The 22,974-nt window shown below is 54.3% G+C and overlaps 1 protein-coding gene across 1 annotated transcript; it reads left to right on the top strand.

Moving 5' to 3' along the window:
- The first annotated feature begins 605 nt into the window (after positions 1-605).
- Positions 606-22,973, top strand: Asic4 (acid sensing ion channel subunit family member 4). Its single transcript, XM_057758396.1, has 10 exons — positions 606-2,039; positions 17,192-17,336; positions 17,440-17,567; positions 17,721-17,883; positions 18,334-18,390; positions 20,567-20,720; positions 21,220-21,311; positions 21,391-21,470; positions 21,677-21,781; positions 21,933-22,973. Exons 1-10 carry the CDS (start codon positions 1,458-1,460, stop codon positions 22,044-22,046), a joined length of 1,620 nt encoding a protein of 539 aa, XP_057614379.1. The 5' UTR covers positions 606-1,457; the 3' UTR covers positions 22,047-22,973.
- The last annotated feature ends 1 nt before the right edge of the window (position 22,974 follows it).

Here is a 22,974-nt window from a genome sequence, read left to right as displayed (position 1 = left end):
TTAATCAGCCCCCCTTTCCTCCCAGGACAAGTACTGTCCCCCCATGAGGATTCACATTTTCACACGCTCCCCCGGGGGGCACAGTGGACTATTCTTGCTACTCCCAAGCAGGAGGTACCAACGTATTCCCCCACACCTGGTGAGCCAAGAGGGGCTTGCACCTCCTCTTATGGTGATGGCCCATGTGTCTGACTCCTCCCAGATAGCAGTCTGCAGGGCTTCCCTGCCTGGCTCTGCCCGGGGACAGGGCATCCTTAGCACCGAGTTCCATTGAAGCCCCCATTCATCCTCCCATTCCCTCTATCTAATACCACCTCCCCCTTGCTCCTCATTTCCTTCTCCCCTGCCTCTGAGCTCTTTGCTCCCTGGCCTGGCTCCTCCAGCTCCCCTCCTTTTCCCCAAGCCCGGCCATACATAGCAAGGAACTTGGCGACTATAAGCTAGTAAAGTGGCCCCAGAGGAGCAGGACAGCCAGGGCAGCCTCGGCTTCAATCACAAGAATGTTGGGATTGGGGGCAAAGTCAGAGAAAAGGAGCCAGTGCCCCCCCCCAATGGGTAGAGGTGTGGTGGGTGTTGGAATCATCAAGGCTCTAGGGAAGGAGAGTCTGGGTGAAGCCACAGTTGTCTCTTAATCTTGCCGCCCTCCCCTTCCTCCCCTCCCTCATTCAAACAAGTGGCTCTCTCAAGGAGTTTCTGGATGCTGCTGCGATTGGGGCAGTGAGATCAGCCGAAGGCTGGAGTCAGGAGTCAGGGAAGCCAGGAGCTGGGGGACAGAGTTGATTGGCCCTTCCTGGGGTGTGGTCCGGAAAAAGTGTCAAGGAGTGGGCTGAGCACCTTCAGCACAGCATTACTGCCGGAGGGGCCTGAGACTGGACTCTCTAGGGCCCCCACAATTGACTAAGGTACAGCGAGAGTTTCAGAAGCACCCCTAATCCTGGGCTCTCCATCCTGGACTGGGGTAGGGCGGGGGTTTTCCCTCCCTGGCCTGGCTCCTGGTTCCCGTGCCAGTGCCCGACGGTGAAACGCTGTTGACATGTCCTGAATTATTAAGCACGGGGTGGGCTCCAGAGCACATGCTGAGCGGAGCGGCTGGGGCTGCGCGGCGTGGCGGAGCAGCGCTTGCTCCCTCGCTCACTCGCTTGCTCGCAGGGACACACGCAGGGGCTGACAGCTGTGCTGGTGCTGATAAGGGAAGCCACAAGGAGACGATCGAGGAGAGAGACAAGAAGCAGCAGAGGCAGCAGCGGCAGAGGCAGCACCGGGGCTGCGGAGCTGCTGGGAGTGGGAGTGACGCCCCCACCTCGGGCCCCCACCCTGTCCCCATCCTCCTCCTGATTGCCCTGAGTTTAGAAGAGCAGCCGCTGCCACCACCATCACTCCGGAGGGCACCAGGGCTGCTGTCCAGGGAGGGACAGTAGCAGTGAGAGGCTCTGGCCAGTCCCAGCAGCCGGGGACAGATGCCGATCGAGATTGTGTGCAAAATCAAATTTGCTGAGGAGGATGCAAAACCCAAGGAGAAGGAGGCAGGGGATGAGCAGAGCCTCCTGGGGGCTGCTCAGGGGCCAACAGCCCCTCGGGACCTGGCCACCTTTGCCAGTACCAGCACTCTGCATGGGCTGGGCCGGGCCTGTGCCCCAGGCCCCCATGGACTGCGCAGAACCCTTTGGGCACTGGCTCTACTCACCTCACTGGCTGCCTTCCTATACCAGGCAGCCAGCTTGGCCAGGGGCTACCTGACCCGGCCTCACCTGGTAGCTGTGGACCCTGCTGCCCCAGCCCCAGTGGCGGGCTTCCCGGCTGTCACCCTCTGCAACATCAACCGCTTCCGGCATTCAGCCCTCAGCGATGCTGATATCTTCCACCTGGCCAATCTGACAGGGCTGCCCCCCAAAGACCGGGATGGGCACCGTGCGGCTGGCCTTCGCTACCCAGAGCCCGACATGGTAGACATCCTCAACCGCACTGGCCACCAGCTTGCTGACATGCTCAAGAGCTGCAACTTCAGCGGGCACCACTGCTCCGCCAGCAACTTCTCCGTGGTGAGTTCTACTAGCTCAGTCACCTAAACCTGGGGTGGCCAGAGGCCGGAGTGGGGGAGGAGGGTGGTGGTACTTGAGGGCATCCTCAACAGGGCTTCCCTTCCTTCTGCCACCAGAGGCAGGCCTCGTGTCTCCCCCAGCTGGTGTTTCCCTCTGGCTCCTCAGCCCTGGAGCAGCGGATGCTCAGAAGGGCTTACCCTCGGTGGTACAGCTCCTCTTCTGTGTTTGCTGCTGCTGCAGTGTTCAAGGTTGGGGGCCAGGGCCACTCCTGGGGATGAGCCCAGGGCCTGAAGCTGGTCTTCATCCCAAGGCCAGGCAGACTGAACGCTACTTTGCTCTTGTTCTCTTTTTCTTCGGGGGCTACTGGATTCTTCTTCCCAGCAAATGAAAGTGACGGGGGAGACGGTGGCTAGAGGGGAGAGGTGTCCCTGTCAAAGGAAGGACTCAGGGCTGCCTTCTGGGGAGCTGGCCCAGCCAGCCAGCTGGATGGAGACGGTCTTCGTGTATACTGGGTGCCAGTCTCTTCCGTCTCTCCCCGTCTTTCACACACACCCCTTCACAGCCGCCCTCACACATCCCTCTTTCATGCTCCCCTTGGTCTTTCCTGCTTGCCAGTGCCCCCACCCCCTGCAGCCCCTGTTCCTGCTGCTCCCTTGCCTGGCTCTGACTCTCACACTGGGAACCACTCATTCCCTGTATGTGCGTAACTCACCCTCGGAGCTGGCGCATGAACACACACACTTCTACGGCTCAGGGACACAGTTTCCTTGCATGCTTCCCCATCATGCACATTCCGTGTCCCTGTCACTACACCCATATGCACACCTGCACACCCACACGCCGAGAGAGCTATTCATTCCATGCCTGTACCCCAGCTCATAGCTGCCAAGGATGGGGTCGTGCTTGGGATGTCATCCCAGCTCCTGACACCCTCCCAATCTATCCCAACCTCTTTCCTCCATTCTCCATGCAGAGACAACTGTCACCATCACCTCCACGTACATGAATACACACACATGTACCCTCACCAGAAGTGGAGTTCCAGCTCTGCCTGCTATGCTTGCACACCTCCCACAGTCAGGTGTGTGAGTGTGCAGGGTGTGTCTTGCACTCTGTCAGGTCTCTCAGGGCTTCTTTCACCCACACTCACAGCTATTATTCACAGTGTGCTCGAGATGCCTGTCCCCAGTCCCCAGTTGACGTCTATCTTTATGTGTGTGTGTGTGAGAGAGAGAGTTTCATCCTTGTGACTGCTGCCTGGCATATGAGCAAATGTGTGGTGTCAGCCTGGTGCCCACTTACACCCAGTCTCCAGTGGCAATGGGTACTTTCCTTCTTAAGAGCCTAGCTCCTTACCCACAAGCTTTCCCTCACTGCCTCAGTGTTACCAGGAAACATGCACCAACCAGGTTCCTGGCCCCACCATGTCTGCAGTGTCTAGGGCCTCTTGCTTTGGGTTGTGTGGGTGGGTTCGGTGGGTGGGAGGAATTAACTTGAAAAGAGGGGCAGAAGGGAGGAGATTGTACCAGAAGCAGAATTAGGGAATACCAGCCTGTTGTCTAGCTAAACATTGTCTTCTAGGAAAATGAAATACCGCTTTCCAAAACCAGAACTGAGAGAGTCTCTAAAAAGGAGGTGATGTGTGGAATATGAGGGTGGCCTTTGGGGTCCATGGGACTCCTGTCTTGCAGTCTCACCCCTCTGTGATGGGGGTGGGGAGGAACTCAGCCTCAGCAAGTGCTGCTGGGACAGAAATCAATGGGGTCTTTGTGTCCCTGAGTTTGTGTCTTAGCTCCTGTTGGGGTGGGCAGGAAAAGGGAAGGGTAACGATGACACACATCAATGGAGGAGAGACAGAGGGCACTTAGGGGGTGAAGGTTAGGTGACAGAGGGTCTCTGCTAGAATAAGGTGTCCAGAGAAGACAGGGGCAGGGATTCCCTTCATCCAAGCTGAGAGTCCCTGGAATCCTGAGGATGACTGGGGAAGCCGGGAGGTGGGGGGCAAGGATAGCTTTCCCTAGGTCCGCTGGTACATGGGCTGGACAGGGAGGTCGAAGCTTGTGCAGCTCGGCTGTGGAGCTGTCCCAGGAACATCAGAGCAAGTGGGGCAAAGCAAGCACTTGGGGGGGGACAGAATTCCCCTTTTGGGGTTCCTGTTCTCCCATGCCCACCCTAGCCTAGACTCAGATTCCTGCCCACAACCATCCCCAACCTGCTGCATGTAATTCCTCCTGGACCTGGAGTGACAGCTAGGAACTGGGCTGGGGCCCCTGACGAGGGAGAAGATGGGATGCCTTTCCTGAATGAGACTGGAGCAGGGGAATGAAGACTCGAGGCCTCTGGGGTGGACATGGGGTTCATCATCAGCTCCGTGGAGGATGTGGGCTACGCAATGGGGATTTGAGGGTCTTTGGTGAGGAGATGAGAATGTGAGCCAGTTATGGTAGCACCTGCCAGGGAGTAGGTGGTGATATGGCCAGTGGCTGTGACAGACAGGCTTCGGCAAGGGACCATTATGTGTTTTCTGTTGCTTTCCCTGTTTCCTCCTTCCCACTCCCCACTCTGCTGTGACCTTTCCTCCGGAATCCAAGTTAATAAATGTCACATTTTCCAGCCTATTTTTACTCTGGGTAATGTGCCCTCCCCCAGTCCCCTAAGCTTCTGCTCTTGCTTCTGGTACCAGTGAAATCACTCTCACCCCCACGCTCCCAAATATCCCTTCATTTGCCCGAGTCAGCCACTCAGAATGCTGCTCTGTGTACCTACATATGTTGGGTTCCTTGTCAGGACCTATGGGGGACAGCAAAGAAGGGGAAGCCCTAGTCTTCAGCCCCTGCCCTCAAGATGCCTTCAGTCTCATGGAAGAACAGGGACGGGGATGCTCAAAAGCTTAAGCAACCATGCAAGAGTTAATCAGCCATGCAAGCAATGTCATAAGGTGCCAGGATTAATTGCCAGATGGGGTGCATGGCTGGTAAGAGTCCGAGTTCAGAGAGAGAGAGGCCACTCTGGGCTAAAAGAGGGCTGGGGAGGCTTAAAAGATGAGGCAGTCCGCCTGAGGTTTGAAGAGGAGAGAAAAGAGGAGAGAAGAGGGCAAGGTTTCTGGGGGTGCAGGGCTTTTCCACACCCCCATCCTCCATGCTGGCCCCTGGCTCTTCTCATCTGTTTACTCGTCCACTCAGCCCCACACCAGCCCACTCCCACCTCAGACTTTCGCCACCACCCCATTGTAGAGGGCTCTTTCCTTCCTTCTTGATTCCACTGTCCCCCAACTGTGTGCCAAGCCCCAGTTCCACCTCCCCCATCATGGCTCACTCGCAGCCTGTCGACTTGGTAGGAGGCAATCGCTTTCTGCCTGGCCTTCATTGCTTGATCTGTGCACCGCAAAGGTGGCTCTAAAAGCCAGCATCTCCTCTCAGCGGGGGGGACGACTGTACACCAAGTGAGAGTTCCGGAGCTGTCTGAGCGTGTGGACTTGAACCTCAGTTCCATTCAATTCCGTGGCCTCGAGGAAAGCGAAATATCCCTATGAGCATCCATTTGTGTATTCAGTACCTAGTCTATGGGGAGGTTGTGAGCTCAAGATGCCTGAGAAGAGTTTAGCACCCTGCCTGGCGCGCACACACAGTATGCACTTTGCAGGAGTCAGCTGTCACACACCCCACTACCTCGCTCCTGACCATCTTTGAACCTCACTGTGCTCAGCATCACCCGATGGCTTCTGATTCCTGCTCCAGAACGACACTGCTCTCCATCCCCTTGTCTCGCTCCCACCCACCCTGTAGCCCTTGACTCTCGCTCTCCCCTCTGCAGGTATAGCCCTCCCAAGCAAGCATGCATACGTACATATGTGCATATGTACTAGACCATAAACCTTCCGTGGTGATGGAAACGTCCTATGTCTGTATTGTCCAACACGGTAGTCACTAGCCACGCATGACTGTTGAGCATTTGAAATGTGATTTGGCATGTGCTACTAATGCATGTTGTCTTGGACAACATACTGGTGAATAAGGCTTGGATTGCCTGGCTGAGGCAGGGCTAGAAATACTGATGGGACTAAAGGATATACTTATGGTGATGTGTTGTGGGCTGTGATTGGAAGTCAAACCAAGGTTCCAGGTTAAACTGAGGATGGGGCCGGTGTCTTGGGGTTGGAAGCTTTGGGGTGTCTGAAAGCATCGTGTGAATGCAGATACTTCTTTTCCCAGAGGCAAATATGACCTTGGTCTCTTCTCTTCCATGCCCCTGCCTCAACATTGAGGCAGGCAAGAGGAGGGAATCCCTAAGGGAGTGGGGGCAGGTCCCAGCTCCTGGTTGTAGGACCCCCCAGGATCAAAGGTACAGACAGCCCCTAGAAGGGTAGGAGGCCCCGTGGGTACCTCACTGTCTCCATCCCCTCTTGGCTCTCAGGCTTCCCTCCCCCTCCTTCCCCACACGCTGGTGACTGCCGTGACTATTAATCACTCGCCCTGTTCTCTTCCTCTCTACTAATCAGGCACAATTAGACAAGGCCTCTTCCAGCTGGGCAGTCCCCCCTGCCCTCCCCTCCCTCACAGCCCTCCCCATCCGCTACCCAGGACAGCTCTGAGGCAAGGAGGACTTGATACAAGCCTCTGCTTTGGTTGCCCTGACTCCTAGTTTGGGGCTCTTCAACAATCTCCTCCTTCTGTCTGTTCCTTCCTTCATCCCTGCTCTTGTCTAGTGCAGCAGTCCAGCCAATATTGGCAGGCTCTTCCGCTGACCCACTGCCATTATCTACAGGAGGGGCTCTCCCATGCTCACTTCCCAACTCCAGACTTTTCCTATATCCCCTTGGCTCTAGAAAGGGGGGGCATTCCTTCTGACGTTGGTCCAGCCCTTTTATATACCAGATGAACTTTGTTAATTCTGCCTGAATCCCCATTCGGTCCTCTGCCCCTACGGTCCCATTATGTCCTGAGATGTGACCCTTGTGCACATTTAGTGAACACCTGGTTGAGGGCTGCTCCTGCCTTGGGGAGCCAGGCAGGTAGAGTCAGTGAGAGCAATACAGTGAAGGGTGGGGTCTCAGTCTCATTTCTAGCTAACTGTTGCCCTGTGTGAGGGTATCAGTAGTCTTCTGTGATGTCAAATGAACCTCCAAATCTAGTTTCTTTCAATACAAAGTTCCCTGGCTTTAACAACCCTGTAGGGTGCCTACAGCTCAGATCAAAGAACCCAGGAAAGTACCACACACCTCTTACTTGGCAATGGTTGCTGCTTCTCTATACCTCCTGGAGGGGGTGCTCTCACTTTGGCTGCATCGGTAGGCACTGTTGGGGAATTATGCCTGAAGGGAAGGGCTGGGGGAAAGCCTCCTGAGAGGGCTGGTCTCCAAGGGCAATGGGGAGGGTCATGAGAGGCATGCCCCACCCGGCCCCACTCCAGAAGCCCTGTGGCCTCTTCATTAATCAGGAATCAGCCCCGAGCTGGGCTCATTATCAACTCAGCTTTTCTTCTCCCTGCTGGAAGATGCTGATTAGCATCTGAAGAAATGGCCCCCATAATACCCCTCCTAGCCTCTTTATGGACGCCCCCCCCAGCCCTGTCCTTGGGCTTCCAGGAGGAACCTGCCCCCTCTTGTGGTGGAGAGCAGGGCTGTCTGACCTAGGTCTGGGTAGGGGGAGAAAGGATAAGAAACCTGTATGTAGGATCCTAGAGATCCCAAAGCAAGTCCACCCTCTAGGTTACTGGACCCACCCCTGGACAGGGAGTGGAGCGAGTGGGAATGGAGATGAGGATGGTCCAGGAGAGATGGAAGAGGAGAAGGAGGAGGAGGAGGAGGAGGAGGAGGAAGGAGAGCAACCTCAGGTGGGAGAAAGATCAGCTTTTTCTGCCCTTCCTGGCTGTCCTGCATCCACCTCCTTTCAGCACCTGGGTGAAGCAGGTGTGGACAGCCAGCTCGATGAGCGATGGGCGGGCGGAAGACAATCTCATCTAAGAGAATTGTTGCGCATTTTGTTGTCATTGTTTTTGCGTTCGGTGGGCTGTGACAGAGGCTTAGGGTCTTTAGAGTATCCCATCCCGTGCTGTTGGAGTAGGCAGGAAGACAAAAGAGTCTGAGGCAGAGAACAGCAAAGGTCTAATGCTGTGTGTCTTCTAGAAAAGGCCAAGGATGCCAGCATGTCTTCCCTTGGCTCCCAAATGGGGGTAGCGGACTGAATATCCAGTCCACCCCCTAAATGTTCACAGTGCCCTTGGGACACCGCTTTGGGTTGGAGGGGGAGCAGTTCCAGAGAGATAGGCATAGGCTGCGGCAGGCGAAGCAGCAGCGAGAGTTCAGAGAGGAGCCACGGGATGATTAAGGGGAAATGGAGGATTGATTTAGGAGGAAAGATTAAAGGAGCTAAATCCGTGGCGCTTGGCTCAGCGGTGACTAAGCGTGGACAGGATAATAGCTTACAAATGTGTGAAAGGTGTAAATACCAAGCGGGGGGTGGGGGAGGCAGCTTGGCTGGCCAGGGGAGTGGGACAAGATACCGGGCAGACCCCAGGGAGGGTTGGAGACTCTTGGGGTACTGCACGACGGAGCAGGCCTCTCCCTAGCTGGGGTGCAAGTGGAGATTGAGGTGTTTGGGAGCATCTGGTTTCAAAAGGAGGTTTCATTTCTGGGGCCCAGCTCCCTAGACCTCCACATTTCACTCCAGCTGGGCTAGAGACAGAGGTCGCGGGTTCAAATCTTACTCAAGCCCTACAGCGCCGCCCCAGCACCAGGTCTATCGACAGTTCCCAGGCTCACTGGCCACGCCCAACCCTGGTCCCCAGCTCGGTTTACTCCTGTCGGCACTGTCCCAGCTCCCGCCCCTTTGATCGCCTCCTGGGCCGCAGCGGGCAGCGGGCGACGGTCGACGGTGTCTCCCTCCGCGGTGGAAGCCTCTGGCGCTGCTGTGTGCAAGGAGGTCACTTTGCAGAGGAGCCGGGAGCCGAGGGAATGCAAATGAGGCGAACCCAGGGAGGAGAGCCGAGGAAGCCGAAGGAGACGGAGGGAGGGCGCTGCTCGGTGATGGATGCCTGCCCCGCAGGAGAGGCAGTCAGCGGGGAGCGTGGCCCGTGGGTGCGGCCTCGTGGTGCAGCGCGGGCAGCTAGGCCTGCGTTGCCAGAAGTGCGTCTAGGACAGGCGTTCCTGATGGCACCCACCCACTCGTCCAGAGGACGGACACACACACACACACACACACACACACACACACACACACACGAACTACTGCTACTACTACCACCACCACCACCAATACTACTACCCCAGGTCTCCCCAAGTCTTGTTGGAACTGAAAACTCCCGCCCACCAACTGTGAGTGCGAAACAGCTTTGTTTACATCGAGCGGTGGGGATGCCAGGGAAGGACTTAGTTACCAATTAATAACATTATCGCCTGCAAAACTGTCTGTCTGCCCAGGAACAGGTGTAACTGCTTACCTGGGTCCTGGAGTCCTTCCTTCATCCACTTGGGAAGCACCCCTGTGCTCCCCATTTCATACTTCCATTTCCTGTGTGCCCCTTCTATGCTCTTTCCCATCCACCATGGTTCTCACATTTACGTTTGAACAGACACTACCACCGTTACCAGATGCACCTTGGAGGAACGGTCCCTGAAAACCAGGAGGGTGGCACTGGGCACTGGGAGCTTCACTCAGGGAACACTCCTACTGTTGGGCCTGTTGGAAGTGGGGGAATAGAGTGCCTTCCCTAAGTCCATCCGCTGTCCTCCCAGAGTGGTGGGCCAGTCAGCTTATTCCAAGATGCTTTCACTCCCCATCCAACTGGAACCAAACCCCTGTTGCATCAGCAGTGGCCTTGGCTGGGATGTCCATCACAGCATGGCCCACAGCGGGTAGTATCTATTGTGTGATTGTTAGGTTTGTGTGTTCTCTTTCCTCTTGTTGACCCGCCACTTTGAATATGCCTGGTGCATGGTGTAGGTGCCCAGCGAACACTTTTTGAATGCATACATGCTTTCAAGTCAAACTCCTCCTCAAGACAAACTGTTTTGTTCCGGATTGTATCCCCAGCACCAGTGACTGACACATTGTAAAAGCTCGCGGAATACTGTTTGACACATGGGTTGTTCCAGTACCCACCATTCTCTGCTCTGCTACATCATGTGGCCCTGACCAAGTTTCTTACCCTCTCTGTGCCTCCACCATCTTGTCTGTGAAATGGGGACAATGGAAATAATGTCTATCACTTTGTCCCCAAGCATTAAAGAGTTCATTTATGTAAAGCACTCAAACCTGTGCTTGGTTCGTAGTAGGCATTCAGAAAATTAGTTGTTGCTAACATGTTATGGTATCTCTTTTCTCATGCCAGCTTTGGAGGGTGCCTGATTGTCTTCCCATTTTGCAGATGAAAAGTAGAGGATCAGGGAGGTTAGATGACTGAATCTGAATCCCATAGAGTTCAGTAAGCACAAGTCCCAGCGGTAAGCCGGGCTGAGCCTTCTTCTGCTGGAAGAGCCACATCTCAGAACCTGTGCATTTTGCTCGGAAAAAGGTCCATGCTGATCAACTCCTAAGGGCAGACATCTTTAGCAAGAGGCAGAATGCCCCGTGAAGATGGGCCCAGTGGGAATCCAAAACCAAAGCAGCTCAGCCGTGCTGCCAGGCTGGAAGGTCCCTTCCTGCGGTCAGCCCCCTTCTCCAAGTGCCTGCCAGGCACCACTCGGGGATTTCTCTCTCATCTGCAGTCCCAAACCGAGGAGGAAGAATTGCTGGTTGCCTTTTATGGAGGTGCAAACCAAGGCAGAAAGAGATCGTCCGGCACCAGCTCTTGATCACTGTCTCCAATTGTTGGTTAAGGTGGTGGAGGAGGTAGGGTTTGAACTCTACCATATCAGGCTCCAAACTCTTCCTCTTTCCCCACGTTCTGAGGCTTCTGTATCCATCCCCAGCATCACAGTCAATGCTTGGGTGTCAGGCGCATGACTGCCGTTTACCAGTGTCTATTTATTTAAGGAGGGGAGTCTCACTGTGTTGCCCCAAATTCCTGGGTGGAAACAATCCTCCCACCTCAGACTCCTAAGTAGCTGGGACTACAGTTGCTTGCCTTTGGGCTTGCTATTGTCTTCTCCTTTCAAACTTACAACCACCCCATGAAACAAGGCAGATAGAAATTTTCTGGAAGGTTTCCATTTGACAGAGAGAAAACTGAGATTCGGAAAAGTTGAAAAATCACTAACCCAGGTTACAGTCTACTGACTCCCATGGAGGTGATGAACTTGGCGAAGAATGCCGGCACTGGCTGGGGAGGCAGGCTGTGTCATAGTGCTGGGTCTTATTCCTTGTGTGCACTGGTTGGGGAGGCAGGCTGTGTCATAGTGCTGGGTCTTATTCCTTGTGTGCACTGGCTGGGGAGGCAGGCTGGGTCTTAGTGCTGGGTCTTATTCCTTGTGTGCTCTGGTTGGGGAGGCAGGCTGTGTCATAGTGCTGGGTCTTATTCCTTCTGTGCCTTTGGACATGGAGCTGGCATCTCTAGGCTTCTGCTTCAGCTTTTGTTCAATGGGGGGTTGGGTCGAGTGATCCCAAGCCTTTTCCAGCACAGACATCCAAGCATTTTGAGTTGGCACTTTCTTCCTCTACCCCTGGAGAGGATAGAGGATGAAGCACCAAACCTGGATCCTGGGTCACCCCTGAGTAAAGCCATGGCTTAGGAGCTTTTCACCCAGAGTGCTAGTCATGGCTGGATGAAGATATGCCCAACCCCGTCTATTGGTTCACAGTGAACTCCAGCGTACTGCAGGGTGAAGGGGAGTTCATTCCAGGGTACCAAAGAAGGAGGCATAGAGATGGGCCCCACAGAAGAGGGCAGAGGGATAAAGGAGAGGGGTCACCATCCACAGAGAAGTAGCTAGGAGGGAGGTGCTGGGGTCTTGGCAGAAGCTGGGTACCCAGAAGGCGGTGGAGATAAAGCCCAGGCTGCAGATTAGCTATGGGATTAACTGCCTGGTCCTTGCTGCTTCTTATCTCCTGGAGGCCCAGGGCCTTCTCCCACATAGCTGAGCCCTGGCCCTACTAATTGGCTATTAACCCTGTGGGCTCTGTGGCTACAGGGAGGAAGAGAAGTTAGGGAGGGCTGAGGGGGGGAAAGCCAGCAGCCAGCAGAGAAAGCTATCTTGGGAAATGGGAGCTGTGGATGGATGGAGCTCAGAGGGCTGAGAGAGAATCCATCGCTCAGGGGAGCAAGCTCTGGACAGATCTCTTCCAGCTCCTGATCATTGTCTCGGGAAGATGGGGCGGGTTAGTGTGTGTGTGTGATGGTGGGGAGGGGAGCGAAGAATAAGGAGGACATCTGGGTAACCTCAGGTCCATAGTAAAATCTAGGAGGAAGACAAGATATAGAAACTGAATACTCACATGCAAGGATGGAGAGAAAAGCAAAAAGGATAGAGGCAGAGAGGGCAAGGGACCAAGAGCCAAGCAGCATCTAGGATATAGGAGAGAGGGGGATGCTCAGACGATTAACAGGCTGTCCAATGGATAGAAGCAGGGAAACTGAGTCCAGAGGGACACCTGGCTAGGTGCTCAGAAAAGGCAGACAAACCAGGGAGCTAGAGACGTGAAGAGATAGACAGATCAGGAAACAGGCAGGGACTCAGGCCAGCGCTTGGGGGAAGATGATCAGAAGGAGCAATAGAAGGCTGGCTAGAGGAAGCTGGCAGAGGGAACCTAGGTGTCCTGTTTATGGCCCATCCACTTCCAGCTCAGGGAAGTTCCAAGAGGTTACACACTCCAGCTAGGGCTGATAGCATGTGATTGGAAGCCAAGATAGAGAGGTGTTAGGGTTTTGACAGGATCAAGGCCCCATGGGCAGCATGTAGAAGCTGAGGTTATCTAGAGATGGCCCTTCCACCATCAGGACACTTCTTGGCCCAGCGCCAGCCCTCTCTGTGATTGGGCCCCTAGGCTCTCAACTCTTGTATACACATCCTCCTTTCAGGCCAGTCCATGGAGAGGGAGCAGTGGCCAACCAGTGGGACCTTGTGGCTAAACAGCCGTGCCGTCTCCATGGAAGAAGCTGTGGGCTGTGTGTGCTGCCACCAGAATTCTGTCACTTAGGAGCTAGTGGCTGACTCCACCACCAATGCCCGGGCCAGGGACTGTCTCCGGGGCAACGACGTGCTCTTCCCAGCAGTAGGGCTTGACCCAGGCTGTGCAGGTGGCCCAGTCCTGACAGTCTGGCCTGCCCATTCTCGGTAGAGGTGTCCTTTGAACCTGAACGGCGTTCACACACCTTCTTTGTCACTCTCTGCCCCCATCCAACCACTTCATCAGCTCAGGAGGCATTCAACCTCCTCCCAAGCTAGGTTTGAGCAGGAGGCTAGACTCACTGTTCAGTAGCACGCGTCTGTGTACATGTGATGAAATACAAACCTATAGTCCTGCTCTATCCAGGGAGCGTCGTTCATCCCCTGAGCCCACACTGGGTATTCTACAAGGACTGATTATATTGTACACGGGGTTTCGTCTGGTTCAAATATCTGCCCTTTGCTGTCTGTGCACACTTAGCCAAGCGACTTTCTCTCTCTGAGCTCCAGTTCCTTCATCCTTCACAGGGGGCAACAATAATTACCTCATGTGGCTTCTGTAGAGGCTCCAAGGAGAAAATATATCAAAAGACCCGAGATGCTGGGGCAGTGGTGGCACACGCCTTTAATCCCAGCACTCAGGAGGCAGAGGCAGGCAGATCTCTGTGAGACACATACTCATGTATGAAATTCTAAAAAGAAAAAAAAAGAAAGAAAATTTTAATCTGGGAGAAAATGGGGATGTTTGATCATGTTTGTTTTTCTCCTGCCCTTCGCCCCTCCTTCTGCTGATCTCATTGAACTTTGGGAATGCCAGGAAGCAGGAATCCACACTTCCAGCATCTGGAGATCTGCGAGTGGGGCTAAGCTTCAGAGAGACTGTGGCATTGCTCGGTAGACACGAGTGAGCGACACAGACCCGGGGTTCCCTCACACAGTCTGGGCCTCATTTACCCTCTCAACTCAAGCGTGTGCTCAAAACTGGCTGAGTTGGCAGGAACTGATTCCAGCATCTTTTTGACCTGAAAAAGGAGCATGTTGGGTACTTCTACGTTCCCTGTATCTGCCCTTCCCTTATTACTAGGGAGACAGGAGTCTTGTACTCAGTCCACTTCAGGCTCCTCTCTCTCTCCACAGCCATGTCCCAAGAGACTATGACTAGGCCCAACCTGTCTTGCTTGACTCTTGTACCTTCTCAGTAATTTTCCATTTCAACACCAGAGATGGACATAGGACCTCCCCATCACCAGGCACTCACTCTATCACTGAGCTACATTCCTGGTCCTTTTCATTCATTATTTTGAGACAGGGCTCCATTGAGTTGCTGGTGCTAGACTTGAACTCAGTTTGTAGCGCAGGCAGGCCATGAATTTATAGTCCTCCTGCATTGGTCCAGAGCTGCTGGATTTACAGGCCTGTGCCACCATGCCTTGTTCAACCAGACCTTTCTACTTACTGTGCAGCGCACGGATCAGCAGGTTTGTAGAAACACAGACTTTCATTCCGGGGATACCGTTTACCTCTATGCATTCAAGCAGAAGCGGCACTTTACAAAGGGGATCTGGGTGCAAAATGACATTTGGAAAGCACTAATCTTGGAGACCTCTGCACGCTGGTTCCGATTCTCTGAGTTTCTGTCTCCTCGTCTGCTGAGTGAGGAGATAGAAATAGCACCCTCAAGGTAGTCGTGAGGGTTCAACTGGAGTAAGCACAGAACCTAACATGCTTGGGGTACTTTGAACGATTGAAGGTGTCTGTGATGCCCGCCCCGTGAGGTCCCCATGATGCTCCCCAGGAACATGCTGTGATGGAGGGTACAGGTGGAGGCAGAAGTGGTACAGATGGGTACAAGGATGGGAACCCAGAAGATGGAGAGAGACAGGCGAGGAACAGAAAGGCAGAAGACGCTGCGAGGAAGGGGCTGAGGAAGGGAGCTGAAAGGAAAGGGGAGCAAGGGAAAGGAAGGTCTAGTATGAGGCACATCCCATGCCTTTCCATCCTGAGGTAGCAGCTGGGTGGGCTGGGGTGGGAGGATGAAAGCAATGCTTTATGGAAGTGGCTGGAGCTTTGCATCCCCATGAGTTCCATCCAGTCACCAGCTGTGTGGCCTCATTAGATCACTTCACCTCTCTGAGCGTCAGTTCCCTTCTCTGAAACCAAGGTCATCAAACACATCTAAAATCAGAGTTCCTGGGTGGACGACACGGCTTCCAGTAGATGTTTTCATGTTTTGTAAATGTCAAGGTGCCTGCTCTGCGTATTTTCTTGTCTCAGAAATCAGTTTGGGTGAAGGAAGTACTGGGGCAGGGGTGGGGGTGGGAAATTGCTGGAGCTGCAGATAGCTAACTCACTAGAGGAGGGAGGACAGAACTCCACCCCTCAACATGTCCCTGGAGGGCCCCTCGGATTGCTTCAGAAGTCCACCTCCCAGCTCTCAGCCCAGCCTCTTCCTTCAGTCTCTCTGGCTGCTGTCAAGCCTGAGATTTCCCTCCATGCCACTTCATGCCTCTTCCCAGCTCTTACAGTGTGAACACGTGCGTTCCCAGGAAAGGGTGGAGGGAGTGTTGGAGCACACTGACCCCTTGCCTCCAGAGAAGGTGCTGCCTGTGATGGGTTTGACCCAGGGGCACATCTCTGTGGGGTGAGCCTGGCAGGGGGGAACTAGAATCTCCCTCTTTTTCAGTAGCTCTCCCATTCCAGCGGCTCAGTGACTCTAGGAAGCCACGAAAACCCCCAGGCTGAGCCTGTGCCTTCATCTTTGGGTCACTAGCGCCATCTGGTGTTTTTGGGAAGAATGCGCCTCGAGGAGACACGAGCTGGGCTTTGGATAGGAAACACTTATGAAAGCCCCACAATGGGACAAGCATAGGGGGCACCAGGCAGGCTCCCTGCTTTTGTACAACTTGCTCTCTAGTGGAGGGCATGGTCAGTGGACAGGGAAATGAGCAGATTAGCAAGGTCTCAGGTCTTGGTTCATGTACTGAACAATTTAACAGAGTGAGCATGGGTGTGAGGTGAGCAGGGTGCAGGACAGCTGGTTCTGCCACTTCTGGAGAGGGCGCGACAACCAAGATCTGAGTTGAATAAGAGTATCTGATGCTTGAGTTTGTCACTGGTCCAGGAGTGGAGAGGCAGAAGAGGGCCAGGGTCACGCTGAAGGGCAACTTCAAGGCTGGGGAAAGAGTCTGACTTCGTTCTCTGGAAACTGAGGAGCTATCAATTGTTTAGTTTGAAAATAAGTTTTACTGAGGCTGGGGGATGGCTCAGTGGATGAAGGGCTTGCCATATAAGCATGAGGACGCTCTCCAGCATTCAAGTAAAAAGCTGGGCACCGGGACATGTGATCCCCACAGTGCTGGGGGTGGGGGGCAGAGACGAGAGGATCGCTGGAGTCCGCTGGCCAGCCAGCCTAGCTAAATCGACCATCTCCGTGCTCAGTGAAAGGCTTTGTCTCCACAATAAGGTAGGTGGAGGGTGACTGAGGAGGATACCTGAACGTACACACTGGGTACAAGTGCACACACGCACAAAGAATAAAATAAGTTTCATTGTGTGTCCCTGAGGTTTATAGCATGATGCGCAAGCTTCAGATAAAATCTGGCGGGGGCACTTGGTTGGCTTGCATGCTTTGACTGCTGTGTGGAGAACAGAAGGAAGGGATGGATGAAGGGGAACCAAGTAGGTGGAGATCATGTTGAATTTGCTATGGGAGTGGGAAAGATGCAGATTTTAGAGATCCTAACTAATAAAAAAAAAACCTAAGTAGCAATAGGAGGACCTTTTACTCAGTGGTGGGAGGGCAAGGCTTGGGGGAAATAGCAATAGTCTTGAGCCTGGCATGGTGGTGCACACCTGTTTCCCCAGAGCTTGTGTGGTTAGAGCAAGAGGATTGCAAACTCAAGGCCAGCTACATGAGGAGCTCTTGTTCACACAGTGCAACAACTCTTGGGTAGGGGAATTCCTGGGGTGCTGCAAGGCCTTGGGGAGGAGCAGATCCAGCTTGAACTACACACAGTGAGATCTTCCAAAATACAAAAACAAAACAAAACAAAACAAAAAAAACCCCACACACAACAAGGTTCTGTTACTGATACGTTCTGTCTCCCTCCAGGTCTACACTCGCTATGGGAAGTGTTACACCTTCAATGCGGATCCTCAGAGTTCACTGCCCAGCCGGGCAGGTGGCATGGGTAGTGGCCTGGAGATCATGCTAGACATCCAGCAGGAGGAATACCTACCCATATGGAGGGAGACAAGTACGCAGGCGGGGAAGGGATAAGAGCCAACTCGGGTGGGGCCTGGGTCTGGCTCTCTGCCTGGAGTAGGTTCTGAAGAGGTCTCCTCATCTCTGCTGTGCAGATGAGACGTCATTCGAGGCAGGTATCCGGGTGCAGATCCACAGCCAGGAGGAGCCTCCCTACATTCATCAGCTGGGGTTTGGTGTGTCCCCAGGCTTCCAGACTTTTGTGTCTTGCCAGGAACAGCGGGTGAGCATCCCCAGCTAGGCCTAGCCTGGGCACAGGGCAAATCTCTTTTTGAAGGGATGCTGGCCAGATCTGCCCTGCTGGGGCTATTGACACTGGAGGACTGGCCTCGACTGACACGCTTGGCCTTGACCTTATCATGCCCCATCTCTGCAGCTAACTTATCTGCCCCAGCCTTGGGGCAACTGCCGGGCGGAAAGCGAGCTCAGGGAGCCTGAGCTGCAGGGCTACTCTGCCTATAGTGTGTCTGCCTGCCGACTGCGCTGTGAAAAGGAGGCCGTGCTGCAGCGCTGCCACTGCCGGATGGCGCACATGCCAGGTGGGCACCTCCAGCCCGTCTTTGGTGCCACGCTTCTGGGCTCTTGAGTTTCCGGGAGCTGAAACGTGTGTACAATATATACACACGTCTACACTCATAAGCATGTGCTCAGGTGTATGTCTGGATAGTTATGCATGTTTTTATATGTTTGGGAATGCATGAATATGCATGCTTGTGCGCATGCTAGTATATATTTGTGTGTATGTGTGTGTCTTGGGATTGTGTGCATGAACTTAAGAGTGTACACATGGTTGTGTAAGCAAGTGTATGATTAGATGCACCTGTTATACAATGAAAAAACAATTTTCACTTTTTATGTATGAGTGTGTAAGACATTGATCTGTTATGTACATGTGCAAAACAGGCATATATGTGGATGCCCACGTGGGTGTGTGGTAAAGGAGTAGGGAAAGTGCTGTGGATCTCAGAAATACTCTTCTCTCCTTTCAGGCAATGAGACCATCTGCCCACCAAATATCTACATTGAATGTGCCGACCACACATTGGGTGTGTGCTGCCTTCCCCCTTCCCTCTTTCTCACCACTCTTCACCTCTCCCTGTGCCCTTCTCCTCTGTGTCCTCTCGCCTCTCCTTCCAACATGTCTGGAGGATCAGGTCTTGCTGAGGTTGAGCTGCACCTCACACCTCGGGGGGGGGGGGTGTCTCAGGGCTTCTTTCTGCAGGTCCAGACACTTGGGTAAGTGGTGAGAGACCATGGGGAGATGTTGCGAGAACCCAAGACTGGGAGTGAAGGGCTGGGCTTTCTATCTCAGTTCTGCCAATGAGCTCTCTCCCTCCCTCCCTCCCTCCCTCCCTCTCTCTCTCTCTCTGTCTCCATTCTTCTCTCTCTCTGAGAAAGTGAAATGGCTTCTCTAAGCCCTAGGAAAAATACATTGCTAGATGCCAGCATAGGTAAAACAAACTCCATCTTTCCACAGGCCTCACCTGATCTGTAGCTCGCTCATCCACCCATCCATCCACCCATCCATCCATCCATCCATCCACCCATCCATCCACCCACCCACCCATCCATCCATCCATCCATCCATCCATCCATCCATCCACCCATCCATCCATCCATCCACCCACCCACCCATCCACCCATCCATCCATCCATCCATCCATCCACCCACCCATCCATCCACCCATCCATCCATCCATCCACCCATCCATCCACCCATCCATCCATCCACCCATCCATCCACCCACCCATCCATCCACCCATCCATCCATCCACCCATCCATCCACCCATCCATCCATCCACCCATCCATCCACCCATCCATCCACCCATCCATCCATCCATTTAACAATCAACTGATTGATTCATTCTCTAGACCTAGTCAATGTGTTCTGAGAGTTGAAAGTGAGGGACCAAGAGCCCTGCCCATGAACACTTACTGAGGACAGATGCTTGCTAACCAGCTAACAGTTGTTGAATAGGGGCATCTCAAGGGTGATGTAAGGGCCTGGGGAGAGACACGTAGCCCCGGTCTGGAAAGGCAGGGAGGATTCTACATGGAAAGCTACGTATCAGCAGAGATTTGAAGGGTTGGTTCTACTTAGTAGGGATAACATGTCCCATGTCACAAATATCTTGTGAGTAGAGAAAGCATGTTGGCTGGAGACAGAGGTCAAGGGAAGGAGCAGAAAGTAGAAGAGGGAGGTTCTGGGAAGCCAACAAGGCCTTAGGGCAAGGCAGAAAGGTGAGTGGGTGGGATGCAGAGGGGACCAGCCAGGGGCTCGCTGCAGAAATCTAGATGTGATGGGCCTCTGCGGATGCACCTGAGATGCTGGGGTAGCAGCCTGGTATACCACAATCTCCTCTATGCCCCGGTACCACCTGCACCTGTCAAGTGCGTGAGTGAAGAAAATTAAACGAAGGAACAGATGTAGCAGCTGGAAAGGGAACCACAGGTGCGGTGAGAGCTCCCAAGATTAGCAACACCAGGGGGCCTTCACTTTTGGGCAGGCAGGCAGGCAGGCAGGCAGGCAGGAAGGAAGGAAGGAAGGAAGGAAGGAAGGAAGGAAGAAAGGAAGGAAGGAAGGAAGGAAGGAAGCATCATGGAGCTGAGAGACAGACAGACAGACAGACAGACAGACAGACAGAGAACACCTAGGGCTGTTTGAGAGGACTGGCTGGGGGCAGTGCGACACCAGAGGAAGAACACAGCCCCTGCCTATCTGTGGCTGGAAACTGGAGAAACAGATACCTCTGCTCTCTCACTTCCTGACCTGCCTGACCACAGGCTGGAGGGCAAAGGTGTCCAGGGATCAGCAGCCTCCTGGGGAGCATCCTAGCATATCATGTGTGAATCCTGTCTGTTCTGTCCATTCATCCATCCATCCACCCATCTCCCTCCCTTCCATCCCAGCATCCTTCCCGTAACTCCTCGTGGGTCTGAGAGCTCATGTTGACTAATTCTGGCAGATACGCTCTCACCTTCTGAGTCATGGGACCTCCTTGTCCCAGGGAGCTGCGGACAGAGGGAGAGATTTGTGGAGGTGCTGCTGTCATGGGTAGTTTAAGGTCGGTCTGAGGGGGACCCCAGACAGTATTACAAGGTGGCGGATCTGGCCCTTTGAATGGACTTGGTAGCTCAGGATAGACTCCGTGCCTGTCCCTACAGCCACTGGGCCTGGGGGCCACCGTCCTCACTGCAGCTGGTGTCTCTGTGTTGCAGATTCCCTGGGTGGAGGCTCTGAGGGCCCATGCTTCTGCCCCACCCCATGCAACCTGACTCGCTATGGCAAAGAGATCTCCATGGTCAAGATCCCCAACAGGGGCTCAGCCAGGTACCTGGCGAGGAAGTACAACCGCAATGAGACCTACATACGGTAAGACGTGCCCACAGATGGGCTTTGTGAGCAGGGCCCTTCAGCAGGCCTGGGATGTAGAAGAGAGTGAGAATGAGCCGCCTCTTTGTGTACACTGGGTCTCCTGCCAGGAATGCCAATCACAGTCTTCCTAACTGCCATCCTTCAAGTTACACCCTGGTCCACTTCTGGGAAAACCCTTCCCAGTCCACGTCGGAGCTGCCACAGCTCCTTGCACATACCCCCGCCACTGCATTGTGTTAGACCCATTTCTATGTCTTTCTCCTCAGGCCAGCCTGGGCTACCTGAAACCCTTTCTCAGAAAAACAAAGCAGAACAACCACAACAAAACCACAGAGCTCACACAGCTGAACCTAGTTCCCTTTGGGAGTCGGGGTCACCAGCTCCCCAGCACATAGGTCATAGATCAGGAACAGCTAGCTAGACTGAGGAGGATGCCCCTGCTGGTTGTCTGCTCAAGTTCAGCAGCCCCACACGGGTGTCATTTTATGTCTCCTAGGGAGAACTTCCTGGTCCTGGATGTCTTTTTTGAGGCCCTAACTTCTGAAGCTATGGAGCAGCGAGCAGCCTATGGCCTGTCAGCCCTGCTGGGTATGCCCTGACCCTTGCCCCCACTCATGTGTGGATCAGCCCAGCCTGTTCCCATTGACCCTGCCCTCTTGTTCTTCAGGGGACCTTGGGGGACAGATGGGCCTGTTCATTGGGGCGAGCATCCTCACCTTACTGGAGATCCTTGACTACATCTATGAGGTAAGGACAAGGAGGAAAGGCCAAGTGAGTGGATGCGGCTCCTGGGTGGGCTGGTCTGGCTGGGGAGTGAGCTCAGAGTTCTAGAAGTACCTGGGGGTCTGGCTCTGAAGAGGTTGGATTGGGGCATGGGGACTCCTAGAAGAGGGGTTGCCGGGCACCAAGTCCTATAACTAAGAGCCTTCTATACCCCAACCTTGACCTGCAAGGTCTCCTGGGATCGACTCAAGAGGGTGTGGCGAAGGCCCAAGACCCCACTGAGGACATCCACTGGGGGCATCTCCACTTTGGGGCTGCAGGAGCTGAAGGAGCAGGTGAGTCACCTGCTCTCCTCCCAACCTGGCGAGCACCCTCTCTCCAGGGCCACTTCCTGAAAGTTTCCAAGGAACCGCAGAGAAGGAAAAGTCATGGTTGAGACTTGAGTACACGACTTGACCACTGTTCCATCCCCTTTTCATTTTACAGAGTCCCTGTCCAGGCAGGGGGTGTGCTGAGGGTGGGGGGGCTAGCAGCCTGCTTCCCAACCATCACCACCCTCACGGCCCCCCGGGAAGCCTCTTTGAAGACTTTGCTTGCTAGGATGGTGCTGTGTGGGGAAGAATCCGTGAGTCTGGGATCCTAACCAGGCCCCACACATCTCCTGCTCCCGAGACAGAAGGCCTGGGGCAGCCCAGGGCTCAGGGTAGGGGTGGTGCTCACTGAGAGGCCAGGACTGGGGTCCTGCTCTCCCCAACCCAGGCTCGGCTGCCTTGCACAAGGGTCCTTCTTGTCCACACTCCCTGCTCCCAGGCGGGTGTCCAGGAAGGACTGAAGACCAGACTAGAGGCCCCTGAGGAAGGGAGGGAAGAAGAGAAAGACAGGGGAGATGGAACCCTGGCAGGGCCTCTCTGTACATTTGTATATATTTAGGGACTGGGTGGGGGTGGGACACAGACACAGAGGGTGGGGTTGTGGGGGAGGGTGACGCAGGATAGTCAGAGTCCCAGCCCTAGCAACAGAAGGCAACTCCTTGGGACTAGGCATGTTGGGCTGGTTCCTCTCCCTTCTCTCCAGGCCCAGCTCCCCTCTTGGCAGGGGGAGTGGGTGGCCCAGCAGGCCTGGCCCAGCTCCCAGTTCCCCCTGTACCAGCCCCACCTCAAGTTCCCTCCATGGGGAGTGGGTGGAAGACCTTTCTGACCTTGGCTGAGCTTACCCGGAGGGGGAGTGGCCTTCTCAGTCCTTGCTCCCTAAAGACTGGTTTTATAAAGTGCAGGCAAGACTGGGAATAAAGAGTCACAAAGAATTCTGTGTCTGTGTGTCTGTCCGTCTGCTTGTGGGTGGGTGGGTGAGAGAGTGAGCTGGCACACACTTGCTGGAGGCTGGGCATCTGTGTGACTTGGTCCCTGTAAAAGGAAATGAAGGCACACACAGAAACAGGCTCCTCCATCCTTAGAGTCAATTCTCCCTACTCCCATGCCTATCTTGCCAAAACTCTGAATTACCAGTCTACACTCATTAGTCCACATGT

The sequence above is a fragment of the Chionomys nivalis genome, chromosome 2, assembly GCF_950005125.1.
Source record: "Chionomys nivalis chromosome 2, mChiNiv1.1, whole genome shotgun sequence".
Classification (NCBI taxonomy): Eukaryota; Metazoa; Chordata; class Mammalia; order Rodentia; family Cricetidae; genus Chionomys; species Chionomys nivalis.
The sequence above is the reverse complement of the archived record's forward strand: the minus strand, read 5'-3'. Positions and strand labels throughout refer to the sequence as shown.

What these genes read in the sequence shown, in the direction of transcription:
- Asic4 (XM_057758396.1), top strand. Translation starts at nt 1,458, where the DNA reads ATGCCGATCGAGATTGTGTGCAAAATCAAATTTGCTGAGGAGGATGCA. An exon ending in TGGCCTGTCAGCCCTGCTGG is followed by an intron (nt 21,312 to 21,390) that starts GTATGCCCTGAC and finishes CTTGTTCTTCAG; the next exon opens with GGGACCTTGGGGGACAGATG. An exon ending in TGCAGGAGCTGAAGGAGCAG is followed by an intron (nt 21,782 to 21,932) that starts GTGAGTCACCTG and finishes TTCATTTTACAG; the next exon opens with AGTCCCTGTCCAGGCAGGGG.